The sequence below is a fragment of the Myotis lucifugus genome, unplaced genomic scaffold (assembly GCF_000147115.1).
Source record: "Myotis lucifugus unplaced genomic scaffold, Myoluc2.0 scaffold_23, whole genome shotgun sequence".
Taxonomy (NCBI): Eukaryota; Metazoa; Chordata; class Mammalia; order Chiroptera; family Vespertilionidae; genus Myotis; species Myotis lucifugus.
Genome location: NW_005871071.1, coordinates 6,163,322 through 6,182,496, shown reverse-complemented (window position 1 = coordinate 6,182,496; position 19,175 = coordinate 6,163,322). Strand labels below are relative to the sequence as shown.

General features: G+C 45.8%; 1 protein-coding gene across 1 annotated transcript in view; it reads left to right on the top strand.

The window, feature by feature from the left end:
- Positions 1–17,457, top strand: part of GLDN (gliomedin) — a 32,582-nt gene extending 15,125 nt beyond the window's left edge. The window contains exons 4-9 of the mRNA XM_023751645.1: positions 5,511–5,648; positions 8,233–8,370; positions 10,944–11,027; positions 11,125–11,250; positions 12,408–12,558; positions 13,991–17,457. Of these exons, the coding sequence (XP_023607413.1) occupies positions 5,511–5,648; positions 8,233–8,370; positions 10,944–11,027; positions 11,125–11,250; positions 12,408–12,558; positions 13,991–14,468 (1,115 nt within the window). The 3' untranslated portion in view covers positions 14,469–17,457. The remainder of the gene's footprint in view (positions 1–5,510; positions 5,649–8,232; positions 8,371–10,943; positions 11,028–11,124; positions 11,251–12,407; positions 12,559–13,990) is intronic.
- The last annotated feature ends 1,718 nt before the right edge of the window (positions 17,458–19,175 follow it).

Genomic DNA, 19,175 nt, shown 5'->3' with positions numbered 1-19,175 from the left:
ACTTATTCATTGTTTAGTAACATGTTATTTACCTTCCAGGTCTTTGCATGTTTTTCAGTTTTTTTCTTGTGATTGATTTCTAGTTTTATACCATTATGGTCAGAGAAGACGCATAAACTATTGAAACTTGTTTGGTGTCATAACATCTGGATTGTCCTAGAAAATGTTCCATGTACACTTGAAAAGAATGTGTATGCTGCTTTGGGGTGAATTGCTCTGAAGATAGCAATTAAATCCTGTGATATAGTGTGTCATTTAAGGCCACCCTTTTCTTATTGATTTTCTGTCTGGATGATCTACCCATTGATGTCCATGTGGTGTTTTAATCCCCTATTATGACTTTAGTACTATCAATCTCTCCCTTTATGTCCATCAAGATTTACTTTACATATTTAGATGTGCCTATGTTGGATGCATAAATGTTTACAAGGGTGACATCATCTTGTTGGATTGATCCCTTCAGCATTATGTAATGTCCTTCTTTGTCTCTTGTCATGGTCTTTGTTTTGAAGTCTATATTGTCTGATATAAGTTTTACTACCACAGCTTTATTTCCATTTCCGTGAAATATCTTTTTCCATCTGTTTACTTTTATTCTGTGTGTATCCTCTTCTTTTCTAAGTTGGTTCTCTTGTAGACAACATATACGTAAGTCTTGTTTTCTTTTCCATTCTGCTATCCTATGTCTTTTTATTTAAGCATTTAAGCCACTTAAGTTTAAAAGGATTATTGATAGGTACATATATATTGCCATTTTGTTCTTTAAGAACTATGTTCTTCTGTTCTTCTTCATTTCTCATAATACTGGTTTGGTGGTGATGAACTCTTTTAGCTTTTTCTTATCTGAGAAGCTCTTTCTTTCTTCTCCAATTTTAACTGATAGCCTTGCTGTAAAAAGTAATCTTGGTTGCAAAAGTTTCTTGCTTTTCATCACTTTGAACATTTCATGCCAATACTTTCTGGCCTAAAATGTTTCTGTTGAGAAATCATCTGACACTCTTATGTAGCTGTCTTTCTCTTGCTTTTAAGATTCTCTTTGTCTTTAGCCATTGCCATTTTAATTATGATGTATCTTGGTCTGGGTCTCTTTGAGTTCATCTTGTTAGGGACTCTCTGTGCTTCCTGAACTTGTGTGACTTTTTCCTTCACCAGATTAGGGAAGTTTTCAGTCATTATTTCTCAAATAGGTTCTTGATCCCTGCTCACTCTCTTCTCCTTCTGGTACCCATATGATGCACATGGGTTACAATTCATGTTACCCCAAAGGTCTCTTAAACTATCCTCATTTTTTTTAAATTCTTTTTTCTTTTTGCTGTTTTCATTGGGTGTTTTCTGCTACCTTGTCTTCCAAATTGCTGATTCAGTTATCTGCTTTATCTAATCTACTATTTATTCTTTCTAGTATAGTCTTCATTTCAGGTATTGTATTCTTCATTTCTGATTTGTTGTTTCTTTATTGTTTCTATGTCCTTTGAATGCTTTATAACTCTTTATTGAAGTTTTTACTAAGCTCCTTGAGCATTCTTATAACCATTTTTTGAACTCTATATCTAGTAAATTGTTTGCCTCCATTTCAGTTAGCTTTTTTTCTGGAGATTTCCCTGTTCTTCTATTTGGGGTATATTTCTTTGTCTCCCTATTTTTGCTACTTCTTTATCTTTGTTTCTATGTATTAGGTGGATCTGCTATGACTCCTAGTCTTGGTAGGGCAACCTTATGTAGTTGGTGTCGTGTGGAGACCCAGTGGTGCAGTCTCCTTAATCACCTGAGCTGGGTGCTCCAGGAATGTCCTCTGTAACCCCACCCTTTCTTAACAAATGCTTAAAAATGATCACCCTGGCCAGTGTTGTTCAGTGTTTAGAGCATTGGCCTGTGCACATCATCATAGGTTGAATTCCTGGCCAAGGGCACATACCTGGATTGCAGGTTCAATCCCTGGCCCCGATTGGGGTGAGTGTGGGTGGCAACCAATCAACGTATCTCTTTCTCTTTTTCTTTCTCTATCCCTCTCTCTCCTCTCCCTCCCACTCTCTCTAAAAAAACAATGGAAAAAATATCCTCGGGTGAGGATTAACAACAACAACAACAACAAAAGATTATGCACATCCAGATAAGTATCAAAATACACCTTTAAGCAAAGGTCTTTAATATCTTTAGTTTTAAACACCTGCCCCTGTAGGGGCAGCCTTACAACAGCTGCATTACAGCATGAATATTTTCCTGTTTCACACATGACCTTTTTGAGAAAGAAAATAAAAGGTATATGAGGAAAGAATAAAAGAAAAGAAGGGAAAATAGGATGATGATGCAGAAAGGCTTTTTGTGACTAGAATAAATGCCTGAAAAAGAAAACTCTGAGGTAACGAGAAGATACCATTTCCCTGAGCTTTGCTAAATCTGGGCATGTGAAACCTTTAGACGGTATCAGTTATACTTGGTGCATTGTGCTGACTGGACTCTATGGCAACGGACTCATCTTTTGTGTCCTGCAGATAATGTGCCAAATTGCCTATTTAAAACACTGACAAAAGAAAGTCTCCTCATGCAGAGGTTCCCGATTAAAGGCTCCTTTAAGTGAGCAAACCACTTTCCAGCAAGATGTCCTGATGACCTGGGCAGGGATGACCCAGACCGACGGATTTCCAATGCTGTTGTGAGAGATGCATCATGAGCCATGAACCACCCAAGAGGCATGATTTGCTTCATACTGAATCCATGGCAGAGCAAATTCCGACAATGGGGTGGGGTAAGGTGGGGGGCTTCTGCTCTTCTTCACTCCTCTCTATTGTGTAACAGCTCCCCCTTCAGTGCATGGCACCTGCCTGGGATCACTGCTGGCAGGGAACCCAAGGCCTCTGACTCCCAGCTACTGCTGAATTTCCTAGTTTTTTACTGAGGTGTTTGTTCGTTTGTTTGTTTTTACGGTTGGCTGAAATGTAGCAAATGTTTCTTTGTTCACTACATTTACTAATAGTGATCAACATCTTAAGGTTCTTTCACACACTGTCTTCTTTGGCATGGTTTGTAGGGTTCCTTGAGTATCGAAGAGCAGAAACCATTTTGAATATGTATTACTCCTCTGGCATAAAGGAAAGGTGTTAAGAGTCAGATTTATGCTTTAGAGAATAACTGCCTTCCATGGCTGTGCAGAGATTTGGGTATGATATGTGATGTGATGCGATGTGAATGCAGTTATCTCCCCATTGCTGAAAAGATGTGAAGAGAGGCTTTTGGGATTTTGGAGGTTAATCTAATTGACCTTTTAGGTACCTTCCAATCTGGAATTCTATGATTCCCTTGGGACAGTTATGTTGAATCCTTTGGTGCTAGCAGGCAGTAAGGGTGGGGTCAATCCAGATTCGATTTTTCATCTGGAGAGAGGATCATTGTAACGCCAGAGAATAACCATTTGAGAGTGGGGATTGTCCCAGTTTGTGGGGCATAGGAGAGGGGTGAAAGGGCAGTCACTTGGCCAGAGCCTATAAAAAGGGGAATAGAGACTGACAGGGTAGTTAGAAAAGATCCTAAGCCCTCTTGGTTATTGACTTTGAGAGGAATCAAAGTTTTTCCTGTTGTAAGACATGCCTCCAGGTCTCTCCTGTTGCCTGAAATCTCTTCCACTCTGAATAATATCTCTGTTGAGCAATACATCTAGGAGGCTGTCATCAAAATGAACAGGGGGCTCCCTGCAACAGTAGATCATGTAAATTGATCCATACCTGGCAATACCTTTGCACAATATTAGTGTCCCTGGGTGCTCATGAGGTCGAGTAGCTCTTTTATAGATTTCATGAAAATTTCTACATACTAGTAAACAATCACGTCCTCTGAATTTAAATTTTTTTAAATTCTTCCTTTCCAATCTGCTTGCCTTTTATTTCTTTTTTGCTTGCTTTTTTTTCCCACTATCTAGAACCTCCAGCAGAGTGTGAAATAAAAGTGATGAGCATAGATACCTTGTCTTATTCCTGATCTTAGGGGAAAGCATTTAGTCTTCCACCATTAAGGATGATGGCAGCTGTAGGTGTTTCATAGATGCTCTTTTCCATATTGAGAAAGTTTCCTCTATTCCTATTTTGATGAGAATTTTTATTAAGAATAGGTGTTGAATTTTATGAAATTCCTTTTCTGCATCCTCTGAGATGATCATATGATTTTTCTCGTAAATTGTTAAGTTGCTGCATCACCTTGACTGAATAATTCAAATTTTGGATCTATTCGGGCATGCAGTTAAACTATTTGCAGATTAGTGTAATCCTTTCAAAGCTTATTTTTAAGCATTGTTATGATGGACCCATGGCAGCCTTGTCTCTCGGGCTTATTTAGCCCCACTACTAAGACAAGACTTTCCCAAGGACTCTACCCAATATCCTGCCATTTTCTGAGATCTCTCCGCCTTGATTGGTGGGAATGAGAACTTTCCCTGTGCAGGCTCTGAGAGTTGTGTAGTGACGTGCTTTCTGTCCATTCTTTCCCCTGCCTCGCATCCTGCACAGATCATTCCTCAGCCAAAGACTCCAAGTTCTGAAGTTCTCCAGCTCTTTCTACACAACGACCTCCTCTCTCATATTCTACCTCACAAGTTCTAGCCACCTCTAGGTCCAAAAATTCTTGTTTTTGTTTCTTCACTATAGCACCATTGCCAGGATCTACTTGGGTTCCCCTCCCTTGCTGCTGTGTGGAAACCACCCACCAGCAGTGAACTGTTAACAATTGTATGAACCTATTTGCTTCCTTTCTCTCAGGGTTCAGAATCCTGTGCTGCCCGTAGAGTAGTGCTGAGAGGTAATGGCACACATCTCGACAGTTGCTGTGTGCGGCGGGGCTGCAGTTCCTGGAGTGATGGCTCCTGGAGAGTGGAGGCAGATGTTTCACCCACTGCAGTTTGTTCACACTGTAACCATCCGTCTTAACGCCTGTCCTAAAGCAGCTTTACTTGTTTTGCTATTTTGAGTAAAAGCATTTTGCATTGGAATGCCACAGAAGGAGGCCATGGTGATAGAATTGGATCTCTCTCTGCTACTCACTTAGCAGCATCAGTTATAACCACTGTAGTCCTTAGTTCCAATTTCTAAAAGTGAAAGTATGGGTGAGTGCCTAGCCTCCACTCCAATATGTTGTGAGGAATCAAGCAAATAATGCAGATGACGTCTCCATTGTTATAGCACCAAGTCAGCCCCTCACAGTGCTCCATCCAACCTGTGTGGATAGATCAGACTTCTGATCGGGCCTCACCTTCTTTCTACTCTTCCTGTGACTCTCCCTCTTGAGGTTCAGTCCTCTGTTCAGCCTGTTGTTCCAATCAAACGTCTCTAAAAATATCCCATCAGAGCCACCTGCAAATACTATTCCTCAGTGATGGCCACGCTGCTGTCCTAAAGTGGTTGTGTGTGTTAGGTATTTGGTGTTTGAAGCTGCTTCACCTTTAAAGTGCACAGTATAATATCACAAAGCAGTGTGTCAGAATTTCTTGTACAATAGGCTAATATATCTTTTTTTCCCCCCCTCAGGGCTACCTGGAGCCACAGGAATTCCAGGGGAAAAGGGAGACCCTGGTGAACTGGGCTTGACTGGAAATGAGGGCCCAGCAGGGCAGAAGGGTGAAAAGGGGGACAAGGGGGACGTGTCCAATGATGTGCTCCCTGCAGGTGAGAGGCTGCGCTGGGGCCCTCTCCCGGGGGGAATAGGCCTGAGACCTGTCCGGATTTCAATGCAAGGGCTGCTCTGGGTCTTCTCTCCTCATCCACCGTATGAGGCCATCTGTTCTATGCTTTCAAAAAGGAGAAGACTGTGCATGTTACCCCACTGTTGGCAAGACCAAATCTGGGATCTAAGCAGAAGTAGGCTAAATACTTCAGGTCTAAACATTGTGGCTGGATTAAATTAGGATGAAGGAAACTTCCTTTTTCCAAGTATCTGTTAAATCCAGCACAATCCAGAATAATACATGTCAGCAAGCATGTTTCCAATACCTCAGAGAACAACTGGCAGGAAGCACAGACATTTCCTTTGCAATAGAGACAGGGCCATCCTCGGGCCTTTATCCTAAGCTTTTGACACAGAAAATGGGGGCAACCATGGTTGCTGGTCTTCTTTTTCCAGTTTTCAGCCAGATTAAAAGCAGATAATTGGTATCTATGGGGAAAGTGGAGGAGGTGCAGGAAGCCACAGAAAGACAATCACCTGGTGGAAAAAGTAGGTGACAGTTGATGGTCATGGAGGAGATGAGGCAGAAGAATTTTAAAAGCACAGGACTTTGGAGACCATTTATATCATAAAAACATAACTATCCTATTAATGTATTCAGTAAACATCTATTGAACATCAGAGAGCAGTATTTATGAATTGGGCACTTTGCTAAGAGCTGAGACTATGAATGTGAAAATGAGCAAGACATGGCATCTGTCCTCAAGAAGTTAAGATGATAGATGTTCAGAATAATGACCCTAATCATTCATTTGCCCATCTATCCCTCGGAAATTAACTGAGCACCTGCTATTTGCCAGACACTGTGCTAAGACAAAAGCATCAAGGAAAGATCAAGTTATATTTAGCATGCTTTGTTTCATAAACAGGGGAGGGTGCTATGCAAAATGCATAACATTTAAGAAGTGTTTTTACAGGGTAATATACATGAATATAATTTTAAAATATAAGACCATGTTACACTTCAGTTATATGGAAGTCTATACATCCAGAATACTGCATGGTCCCTATACTGCTGAACAAGTGAAGGGTGATGATACACCATTCAGAAAAGCAACCATGCTTAGTGCACCCCAATTCAGGAGCCCAGGCCAGAGCTGAGTGTGTCCTCTGGTCAGAAAGGAGAGGAGGTGTAGTAGGGTTGGATCATGCCTGCCCTGCCCTGGGCACAGACCCGCCTCTCACCTCTGTGACTCCTGCTTGCCCACTCTAAAAGACTGACTGGGAAGAGGCAGCTAAAGAGACCTTAGAATGGGACTGGCCAGGTGAGTGGAACCGAAGGGCTGAGCGGCCCAGCCTAATGGCACCTTTATGAGAGCTCCAGAACCAGCCCCTGCAGAGGGCTACACCCATATTGGCACCCGAGGCTAGAGGAATGGCTGCCTTCAGGTGTGTAGGGGCCCCAGTGACCTCAGTCATTCTCAAGAGGCAGGGTTGGGACTAGGAGATTGAGTTAGAGATGAAACAGGCTCAGCAGGGTTGAGCTGCCTGCTCCAGGTCACAGAGCTGGGCAGGAGCGCCTTACTTCTACCACACAGAGCAGTGCTTCTCATGGCTGGCTGCAGAGTAGGAAACTTTAAAAAATACAGATGAATAAAAAATAGTCACAGGGATATAAAGTACAGCATAGGGAATATAGTCAATAATATCTTAATAACTGTGTATGGTGTCTGATGGGTCCTCAATTTACCAGGGTGGTCACTTAGTAAGTTACATAATTATCTAATACTCTGTTTTACATCTGAAACTAATATGTCAACTGTAATTGAAAATTTTTTAAAATATATTTTTTAAAAAGTACAGATGACCCACCTTCCCACAATTCTGATCTAATTGGTCTGGGAGGGAGCCCAAGCATGGAATTGTATTAAAGCTCCTTGCATGATTCTGGTGAGCAGTCAGGTTTGGGACCCACCGACATGGCCAGTGACAAAAGGATGAGCTTTGAAGTGAGACACCCCTGGGCCTGAGTTCCAGACTATTCATGTGACCTCGGGCAAAGCACTAGGCTTCCCTGAGACTGAAGTCGTTTAGAGCAGTGATGGCGAACCTTTTGAGCTCGGCGTGTCAGCATTTTGAAAAACCCTAACTTAACTCTGGTGCCGTGTCACATATAGAAATGTTTTGATATTTGCAACCATAGTAAAACAAAGACTTATATTTCTGATATTTATTTTATATCTTTAAATGCCATTTAACAAAGAAAAATCAACCAAAAAAAACAAGTTCACGTGTCACCTGTGACACGCGTGTCATAGGTTCACCATCACTGGTTTAGAGTCTGCTTCACAGAGTGGTTGGGTGGAGCCATGAGGAGATTTATAAATTCTAGCGCAGTTCCTGGTGCACAGTGGCAGCTCAGCCTGGCTATGGGAGCTTCCAGCTCCATGTGGACAAGTGCACGAGCGGTCGCCTGTGGCAAGCCCCCGGGAGGTACTCATTCTCTTTATCTTCTGTGTGAAACCCAACTCTGATTATGGCTCCTTAATCAATCTCCCCCCACCTTCTTTCTCTCTTTCTCTCCAGGTTCCAAAGGTGACCCAGGCCCACCAGGCCCTCCTGGCCCACCTGGGCCCCCAGGCCCTCCAGGTCCCCCAGGGTCCCCTGGAAGCAGAAGATCCAAAGGCCCGCGGCAGCCAAACATGTTCAACGGCCAGTGCCCAGGTCACCAACCTTGCCCCAGGGAACGTGCCTCTTCCACTAACGGTCCCAACTCGGGCTTCATCCAGGCTTTGTGACCAGGTTTTTTAAACAGAGGGAGGAGATTTTATCCAAGGAGTTCCCCCCTTGTAACATGATTGTGGGAGGCCTGAGCAGTCTGTCCTGGGTGAGGACTGGTGGCAGGTTTAGAATTGGGCCTCCCTCCCCCTTTCCTCATCTCCCTCCCTTCGCTTGTCACTGGACTTTCTCTTTCTGCCAAATGCACCATCCCTCTCCCCAGAATAGTCTGGAAAGCTAAGCTGCTCACTCTTGGAGCTTGAAGGGCTTGGCTGATGCTGGAGGAGATGATGGGGAAGGTCCGACTGGTTAATCCCCGCTGATACTACAACACTACCGCTGCCACCATCAAGCTTTGAGTGCTAAGAGTGTGCCAGGCACGGTGCCAGCTGCTAAGTTCGTTTCATTCTCACAGCAGTCCTAGGACATAGGAATTGTTATTGTCACCAACTTACAGACACAAAACTGAAACACTCCGTCGTGAGTGGCAGAACAGCCAGCCCTGTAGGGGTTGAATCCTGTACTTGACTGTAAGGCCCGGCTCTCAGAGCATCTTCCTTCGGAGGTGGAAATTCACACTTTGAGACTAAGCCGATCAAGGGCAAGGAGGCCAGGAGGCCTGGTTCTGGGGCCATTTTGTGATAGGTGTGGCCACAGGATGGACAGCTGCTTAAAAACAGGATCCACACTAATGGAGAATACTTACTTGTAGGGCGATGCTAGGACTTCTTCCCCAAGGTGAGACCTGGGATCTGCCCACCTACTTAGCCACAGGGAGGCTCGACTTGCTGCTGTTGCTTCGGTGGCAGACAGGACGCCCTGCCAGCAGTGTCTTCCACACTCGCTGGATTGCACAGCCGCCTTCCTGAGCAGCCCTTAGTTCTCTCTGGTGAACTGCTTTTTCTGGAGGGTGTTTTGTGGCCATGCACTCTGTTATCAGAGTGGGCAAATCTGTGCTTTCAAAGATGTCACACGTGACACCCTCCCACTCCCCATAAATGGAGCCTGATGAGAATTCTCCCTGGAAGTTTGGTTCCATCGCAGGCATTCAGTACCGCCCTCTCCATTAGCAGCGGCCCTTTGTTCCGCTTCCCTTGGAGAGTGACCTGAATGGGACCTTTGGCCTTCATCTGAGAGGAGGGGAGGTCTGGCCTGAGCATGTGGCGCTCTGACTTGCCAAGGCTCCGCCAGCCAGTTACAGTGGTGCCCAGAGAAGCACTCCCGCGGCCTCGCTGCTGAGAGGCAGGGCCAGGCCCCAGAGTTGTGAAGACTGAGCTGTGAAGGTTTCCTGAGAGGCCATCGTCTCCCACTCCATCCCCTAGAGCCGAGTCCTCAGCTGCCAGGCTGCCTGCGCCTGAATGTGGCCCTCTCCCGGCACCAGTTCCATTTCTCTCCCTCCCGCCCCCACAGCTTCAGAAGCAGGTTGGGACTGAGGAACTAATGAGAGCCTTTTCTCCAGACGAAGAACAGGAGGGCCTCCCTGTCCCTTTCTTGTACAAAGCCCAGGCTCCTGAGGGAAACTGCATGTGGGGGAGTCCGCAGGGACCCGGGACAAGGGGACTTCATCCAGCTGGCAAGGAGCTTGGAGATCACGGAGGGCCCCGCCCCCTGGTGGCTGCTAAGGAAACCGCTCCGGATTGCTCTGAGCTTCCTCACTGAGCACTGAGCTGCTGCTTTGAGTCTAGCAGCCACAGGGTGGTGTGAACCCATCAGAATGGCCTGGCCTTTCCCAGAAAGTCCCATTTGCCCCAAGCTGCCCCAGACCGGGCCCTTACCGCCAATTCACTTCCTCCTGTCTTCACAGTGGCCATGTCCCTCCCCTTCTCCTGTCCTGCTTCTGCCGCCCTGAGCCACCTCTTCACTGAAGGTCTGAGTTAAGCCCATTTGATGCAGGAGCAGTGACAGACTGAGGAGAATGGATTCTAGCTCAGGCGTAGCCTCAAACCGAGTGTGAATCAGGTGCCCATCCAGGACCTGAGTGGGGAGGCCTTCGAGCAGAGGCCGTGGGGAGATGGTGGCGAGGGGCTCCGACGGTCTGAGCCAGGCTGCCCCCTCCTTCCTCCGTGATCCCTGCCCTGGGCGGTTCAGTCCCTCCTGAGGCTGCTGCCTCCCACCTCTCCATCGGCCCCCTGAGAGTGAAAACCCTCCCAGAAAGTTGCAATCTCGATAAGTCATCCTCCTGCCCCTGGAGGCCAGGAGAGTGTCACTAAGCCTCTTCCCCTCAGATTGCGGAGGGCCGGACCACACTGGCTCAGGCCTCCGTTTCCCCTCTTATTGATATCTCTGGGGATGGTTCCATCTTAGCAGCTGTGGTCCTGGAAAGCTTGCTGGGAACTCACTAATGAAGGGGGGAAATTTGGAAGCGGATGACTTGATGGTTCTTAGAAGCAAGCAACCAGGACACTTGGTGGGCCTGTTGTAAGGGATGCCTGTGGGCCTAGATCTGGACTGAGGTGGGGAGTGATTCGTGCTCACTGTGCCGACTGCGCTTGTCCTGATTACTGTTGTTATTGTTTTAGGTGAGACATGTGCTGTCCCCAATGACGATACCTTGGTGGGAAAAGCCGATGAGAAAGTCAATGAACACCATTCCCCACAAGCGGGTACAGAAACAAAGCATCCTATTTCGAAATTCAGAAATTGGATGCCTTAAAGTCATAATTGGGAGGTGAGCAACTTTTTTCTCTCCTCCTTTGGTAGAATCCATGATCACTTCCATTGGAAACGCAACCCAAGTGCTGAAGGTCACGGAGACATTTGGGACTTGGATACGAGAGTCTGCAAACAAGAGTGATGAGCGGGTCTGGGTGACTGAACACTTCTCAGGTACCTTCACTTGGCAGGTGATCTGTACCTGTGTTGTTGTGTCTTCCATCTACTGCCCGCCTGCAGGCTGATCCTCTTTGTGTCTGTCTGAAATCCCTGCTATCTGGTGTAACAATGACTCTTTATTTTAGGAAACAAATGAGTGGGCAGAATATTTTCCTCCTTTGAGGACACTGATGGCGAACCTTGCTGTTCAGGTCACAGGGACATACACGAGCAGGGCACCCCCAGTGTAGCTTTAGGCAAAGTATCCAAAGGAAACCATGTCGCGTTATGACTGATGGCCTCAGAAAGCCCAAACACACAATGGGGGAGAATGTCAGAGATGAAGGCTTCTGCCCTGTCCGTCTGTCTGAAGTTGGCTCCGCCCTGGGAGAGTACTTTTGGTCATCGGTCTCAGGAATCTGTTGGACAGAGCCCCCAGGAGAAGGTGAAGGGCCGCCTCCCAGGGACACGGCTCCTGCGTGTGACCCTCGTCATGCTGCCTCAAGGGATGTGGTGAGGAACTGCTGGTCGTGGGAGCAGTGGCCTCACTCCAGAAGGGGTGTAGCCACGCTCGCTGGTCGGAGCAGTAGCTGAGATATGCGGCTTCGTTTCATCCAGGCTAACTGTCCAGCTGGTGGCAACTGCCCAGATGACCAGCCGAGAAGCATTCTGGGCTCAAGAGGAAAGAGCAATAATGTGAATGAGCAGTAGCTGCTGTGGAGGCAGGAGGAGGCAGGAGGGACTGAACAGCTGTTCCCGGCTTAGGCCTATGTCAGTCTGATAGAAAAGTGTATAAACAATCGAGAGTGGGGTGGGAAGGCTGACGGTTTTCCTGGAGCAAAGCTGACGCTGTGGAGACTGCATTCAAAAGGCAAATCAGAATCTGTAGAAGAGAACTGGACTTTGAGTTTGGTCAGGTCACAGGGACATGACCAGGGTACCCCGCCTGTAGCTTATCCAATTTTCGGCCAAATATCCAGAGGGAAGCCATAGCATTGTGAGTGTAAGGGTCTGAGACTCTTCAAGCTGGACAAGGACCCTCCTTACAGGACATCTTCCTCCACTTCCCTCCATTTACCTCCCCCTCCCCCTGCCCCCACCAAACTCCCCCCGAGCTGTGATTGCCAGGCCAAAGGGCAGGTAACAGCCTTTCCTGGGCTTCTCTCCTGCAGGCATCAGGGTGAAGGAGTTCAAAGACCAGCCCTCCCTGCTGAATGGCAGTTACTCACTCATCCACCTCCCGTATTATTTCCACGGCTGTGGGCATGCCGTTTACAACAACTCTCTCTACTACCACAAAGGAGGCTCCAACACCATAGTGAGGTGAGTCATGTGGGCCCCGCAGCACCTTCTCATGCATCCCAGACAGCACCTACTATGGTGCTATAGTTCCCCAATCCCATCACTTCGTGCCCTCAGGGCCTGGCACACACTCAGGTCAGTCAGGCCACAGATGCATGAGCCCCTGGCCCAGCCCCTGCCTGGGTCTGCATTCATTGCTGGTCTGGACACCAAGAGTAAAGTTGGAGCCAGAGAGAAGGAGACCGGAGTGGTCAGAGGGGCAGCTTCTCATCCTCTGAGACAGGAAGCAGCCAGAACCCAGGGCTCCCTCTGGCAGGAAGGTGTCACACCCCGAAGTCGGTCCCTGCCAGGACCGGACAGGGACCAAAAGGCAGTCCTGAGTTCCAGACGTTCGGAAGAAGCAGAGGTGGGCAGCCAGGCCTCTCAAGTCCCCTCCTCTCTGGTTCTCTCCAAACTCCAGTATTTCTTCATTGGACTCAGGTTTGTTAGGCTCAGTGCACATTCCCAGATCACAGGCTGCACGTTTCTTCTGCTGCTCAATGGCACCCTCTGGTGTTTTTCTTTTCTTGTAACTTAATATTTGAACTTTCATTCCTGCAGGCAGGTGCCTCTGGAATCATAAATTCCCTTTATGATTCAGTCTAGATTTGGAGTTGGTCAGATCAGACAGCCTCCAGGAGCTGAGGGCGTGGGATCCCACACACAGCTCTATCTGTCCAGTCACCCACCAGCCATGACTTCGCTGCATCTCTTCCAGCTGGTGACCTTCTTCTTAACTTAGCCTGCTATGAACATTTTTTAAAATATATTTTTATTGATTTCAGAGAGGAAGGGAGAGAAATGGAAACATCTATGATGAGAATCATTGGTCAGCTGCCTCCTGCATACACTCCCCGCCTCCCCCTCCTCTCTCCCTCCCCCCCGCCTCCCGAAATGGGGAGCAATCCTATAACCCAGGCATGTGCCCTGACCTCCTGGTTCATAGGTCGATGCTCAACCACTGAGCCACACCAGCAGGGCTGCTATGAAATTTTTTACTTAAAATTCCAGCATGGGGTGGAGGAAGAACCCCCAAACTTGGAGTTACTTGTATCCTGGGCCTGTCACTTCTCCTTTTTCACTTGCAAAACAAGAGGACTGAACTAGATGGTCTTTGGAGGCCCCCTGCAGCTCCAGGAACCTTTGAGAAGGCATTTCAGGAGGCCAGCCAACACAGAATTCTTGAGGCGAAGGACTTTTCCTGGGCTCACATGGCTGGGAGGTGAACACTTAGATGTCGTCACCATCCTTTACACCCCACTGCTCATAGCACGGGGATGGACCAGCAGAACAACCTGGGAACTTACTAGAAATGCAGAGTCTCAGGCCCCGCCCCAGTTTAATAGAGGAGCCTAGAAAACCACCCTTGTCAGAAAAAGTGATGACTCGTATCTACTTTTTTTACACATTTCAGATTTGAATTTGGCAAAGAAACATCCCAAACTCTGAAGCTTGAAAATGCCTTGTATTTTGATCGAAAATACCTCTTTGCCAATTCCAAGACTTACTTCAATTTAGCTGTGGATGAAAAGGGCCTTTGGATTATCTACGCTTCCAGTGTGGATGGCTCGAGCATTCTGGTCGCCCAGCTGGATGAGAGGACATTCTCCGTGGTGCAGCACATCAACACCACGTACCCCAAGTCCAAGGCCGGCAATGCCTTCATTGCCCGAGGGATCCTCTATGTCACAGACACCAAAGACATGAGGATAACATTTGCCTTTGATTTGTTAGCAGGGAAACAGATCAATGCAAACTTTGATTTAAGAACTACTCAGTCTGTTCTTGCCATGTTATCATACAATATGAGAGACCAGCATTTATATTCGTGGGAAGATGGCCATTTAATGCTTTATCCTGTGCGGTTTTTGTCAGGGGCATTGAACCAGTGACGCAATGCAGTCTGTTCCCCTCCGTAAACTTCCGATGTTCTCAGGCACCATTTCTGTCCCAACAGAAAACTGTCTTCAAGGGGAGCCAGGGACTTCGCTGTCATAATCTCATGACATGAGTGCTTATATGGTTGGCAAATGCCCTTTAAATTCAGTTTCTTTAGAGGAAAATAACAGATTGGAAACCAAAATGACTAAGATTTGGTGATTCCTCCACAAACCAGCTGGGCAAGTTACCTCTCCCTTCCATAGGTAATATGAGAGAGCTGGCAACACGATGGGTGAGATTTTCTCTACCTGTAGGGAATTCAGTGTTTCTTGGCTATTGGCTATTGCTGCTCTACAACTTTTATATATTTCATATATCAGCCCAATTGCTTGAGCAGTGAATTCCTTAGTGCCTACTTATATTTGGCACCTTGGGAAGCTGCCCTGGCCCTTTGCTGAGGTAGCATATTACCCAAAGTTTATTACCTTTCTCTGTGTCTGCACCTGCCACCACAGCACCAGAACGGCCAGTATCCTCCGCTCCTGATCGCTGACCCAAGATGAGCAAAAGCAGTGCAGCTACATGCGCAGGTTTCCCAATAAGACAGACACAGGCCCCTCCAGGTTCCTGTCAGTTTCCAATCCTGCTGGTTGGCAGCAGTGGGTCATAGACTGAATCCTCAGGTCTCACGGGCTCCTACCGCAGCTGTGTCTCCGCTGTCGGAGTGAGCACTAAATATTGTGCAGGCGTTAGCTGGCTACAACTATGGGAAGCACTCCGCAGTTTTCAGAAGAGAGGCACCATTCGTGGTTAACTGAAACAGGGGCAGGCAAACTGGCCCTTGGGCCCAAGCCAGCCCCTCAACTGTGTTTGTAAATAAACTTCTATTGTAACACAGTTAGTTACATGCATTATTATAATTAGTCTGTGGCTACTTTTGCTCTATAATGACGGAGTTGAGTCACTACAAGAAAGTTGAGTAGTGGTCGCAAAGCCTAAAACATGGGCCGTCTGGCCCTTTGCCCTCCCTTGCTTTAGAATATAAAGAGAGCCTGATGCTTGGAAGGGCATATTCACCAGAGCTGTTTGTTATGTTTTGGTTTATTCCAGAGCAAGAAGTGGTCATTTATATGGTTTGAGTTTTTGATAGAGGGAAAGGGTGAGGACAGTATAAAACTAAGTGGCCTTCCAAAAAGCAGCAGTGAACTGTCCCTTCTCCTATATAGTTTTAAAGAATGTGCTCTGGTCCTCTTGAAAGCAGGAGAAAATCCAGTTTCACTTCCTCCTAAACGCCCTGAAGTACGTCTATTTCTGCCAGCTTAGTTTTTCAAACATGCTTCAGCCAGGCGGGGCCACTGAGAGCAGAGAGGAATCTAGACAGTTACCGGGGTCCTGCAGCCAGGAGGGCACATAAGGAAAATGTGACGTAGAGATTTTTCAGCAATTTGCCCTCATCGAATACAGACGTGTGTTTGGGGGAAAGCTGCTGCAGCTTTTTGACTGGCGCCAAATCCATCCTCATTGCCCCTGAGTCCTGGTTTTGTATGTTACTAATAGAAGCATTTTCAAACTCAGGGGGTACAGATTTGGATTTTAAATCTCTCCACCCCTGAAAATACTCAGGCAGTTATGAGGGAATTTTTTGTTGTGTTCTCAAAATAAGGGTTTCTACAACCCCCTCCCCATACACACACACACACACACACACACACACACACACACACACATTACATTGGTTGTGTTGTGTCATCACGGCTTCTAAAAATACTCTTTTCAGATTCATGTTTGTAGAAAAGTAGAGTTTCATGTTCAAGATCAATGTGTCTAATGAATGCCAGTCTGCTTTTAAAGTATTTAAATATGTGTGTTGCTGTTTCTGGACACAGGGGGCCTGGATATGAATATAATTTTGTAGTAACAGCCATGTTAGTAATAATAGTAATTAATCATATGTGTGGTAGCAACCAAATTGTTAGTTATTAAACTAGCATATATTCCTTTTAGGAAAAAGTTTTAGAAACCCCAGTCTTGCTTGATATCTGAGCTATCTTGGTTCCTTTAATTGTGGGTAAGGAATTATATACTCACTACCAGAGAAGGTTGTACTGGAATGTGTGTTTTGATTTTGCTGTGGCAGAGTAATATGAGGACAGCTGAGTTTGATCAAGGTCTAATGGGTAATTTTATATGGTTGAAAGTTTGTTTTTACAGAGGGAAGAGAATAAAGATTTGACTCATTCTTTTCTGCAAGCAGCACTGGATTAAAGACAAAAAGGTGTGGGCTCACTGCTAAAACAGAATGTACAACCGAATGCTTTTAAGTCAAGATATCATTTTGGCCGTTTCCACTCTCACTCATTACCACAGTTGCTTTAAAGCACTTCCCAAATAGCTGCACTTCTGATGTCAGAATCAAACCAGATAATTCTCTAGTTCCTCTTTAATCTATAGCAGATAGCTTCCCCCGGGAAAGTAAATAAAACCCCCATCCCAGCCTCAAAGGTAGGTTGGACCCTATTTCAAAGCATTTTTGTTCCACTGATAACCGCGCCCTCGTGAAGCCACGCAGGTGGTTAGGTCTCGGCGTATCGCGCAGCACAGGTGTTATGACAGAGGCAGAGTCTGGCGTGAACGTTTTAAGATGAGGGGTTCTGGTCGTAGGCATTTTGACCATCTTATTCCCCTCAAGGTCGCAAGGTGAAAAGTCAAGTGAGAGACCACAGTTCTTGAGGAGCCAGGTGTCCTTTTCCAGCAGCACATTCTGGCGCTGTTTGATGTGGAAGCGTCTGAAGGAGTGTGTGATAGGCTTCTCCCCTCTCATCCAGCTGCTGTGACCTTGGGTATCACGTCATTAAAAGCCACGATTTCCCATCTGCAACCACAGATGCTGAACAATTCTGAACAACAGATTAATAACTGGGAATGTCTCTCTTTTGTTGTTGTAATTTATTTAACTTTAATCTACCTAGTCAATAAAATAATCACTGCTGAACACCATCACATATTGAAACAAGTGTATTTTATTTTTACCTCTTGATAATTTAGATGCAACATTTAAAAGAAAAACAACCCAAAACACTATTGTGGTGGAATTTTTTTGGGTTGTTCCTCTGTCGAAACTTCTGCAATTTACTAGCTCCTCTGAATACCGAAAACTCACTGAGATGGGCTGTTTTCTCTATAGACAGACATCGTAACTAGAACTAGATATACACAGCCGAAATGTAATGGAGATTTGCCCATTTATTGGCATAGGCAAGGCACCTGAAAAGAACATAACATTGGGGCTAAATATAAAAAGAAACAAATTTTAAAAACTGGATTTGTGTGAATTTGGACAAGTCTCTTAATCTTCAGAACCTCGTTTCTTTTGTAAAATGTTGATAACAGCATTACTTAACCTTTGATTTTTCTATATGAAATAAGAAATGCTCTGAAATAATATAAGCCTTGATAAATTATAGCTGTTACTTTTATATCCATTCCTACGAGAAACTGGAGTGACCCTGTTCTTATGGCTTTATTCAAGGGCTGGTTAGGTACACAGCATCTACTGTTTCTATCTGCTGGTCTGTTTGATTAGCTAGTTAACACTTCACACCACCAAAAAAAATGTCCTTTAGTTATACAACAAATTTACAATAAAACTGCCCCCAAATTAAAAAAAAAGTTTAAGAACACCCTGCTTTGCCCTATAGAGCTTCTTTATAACCTCCTCTAAAAGTGTCTCTGTTAGTGGGTGGCCCAGGCATGCACTGCTGATGACCTTTGTCATTAAAATATAAAGCAAAGAGAGAAAACCCACGAAGAAAATAGTAGTCTTGCTCTTTCAGACTTTGCATGTGATGTTAAGATATCCATTCTTACATTCACTGCAAGACATAAAATAAGAATGTAATTAATCTGCCTCACTATTTTCCCTCCAAGCAATCTGCTATGATCAGGCCCCAAAGCTGAGCTATTTAAGACTCTGTGGTTAAGACCCTAACATCTATAAAAAACGTAATTCTAAAATTGCTAGGTTCCCAGCCACCTGGCATTGTCAGTGTCCCAAACTCATTGCCAAGAGGCCACATGCATGGTCACAGGATTACAAGAGGCCAACACTAGAGGGGTCTTCACAGAACACCCAACCAACCCTCTCACCTTAACTCTGAGAACGTGACGCCAGAGAAGGTAACACCACCGCTTAAGCGCCAGCATGCGTCCACAGGAGACACTGTGTCCTGACTTTGTGATCATGTTTTCCACCACCTCCTGCTGCTTCCAGAGTAAGGATCTGGTCCTTGTAACTAGAAAATGAAAATAGTGAACTTCGGATATTTTTTTAAAACATCCCTTTTTTAAAACCGGACTTAGAGGAATAAGCCAGACCCAGCCCAGCCAGGCAGAGACACTCCCTGCAACGTTGTCAGCACTCACCCTGGGAGGCAGACGCACGTGCCCAAGTCCAGCACCTGGGTTATCCCCAAACTACCACCCCTGCTGGATGACCCTCCCGAAGTTCTAGAGACGCCAAAGTAGCCACTGCTTGGTGCTCACATCTAGATGCCATGTCTCTCCTAGGCAACTTCACTTTGTCCATATTACTTCATTTAACCATAGATGCGCAAGTGGAACTGTCCTGAAATATCATCTATTGTCTCATCCTGTCTGCAAATGTGGTGGCACTGTGTTGCACCCGCTGCTCCTTGGAATTCCACATCAGGAAAGACCTA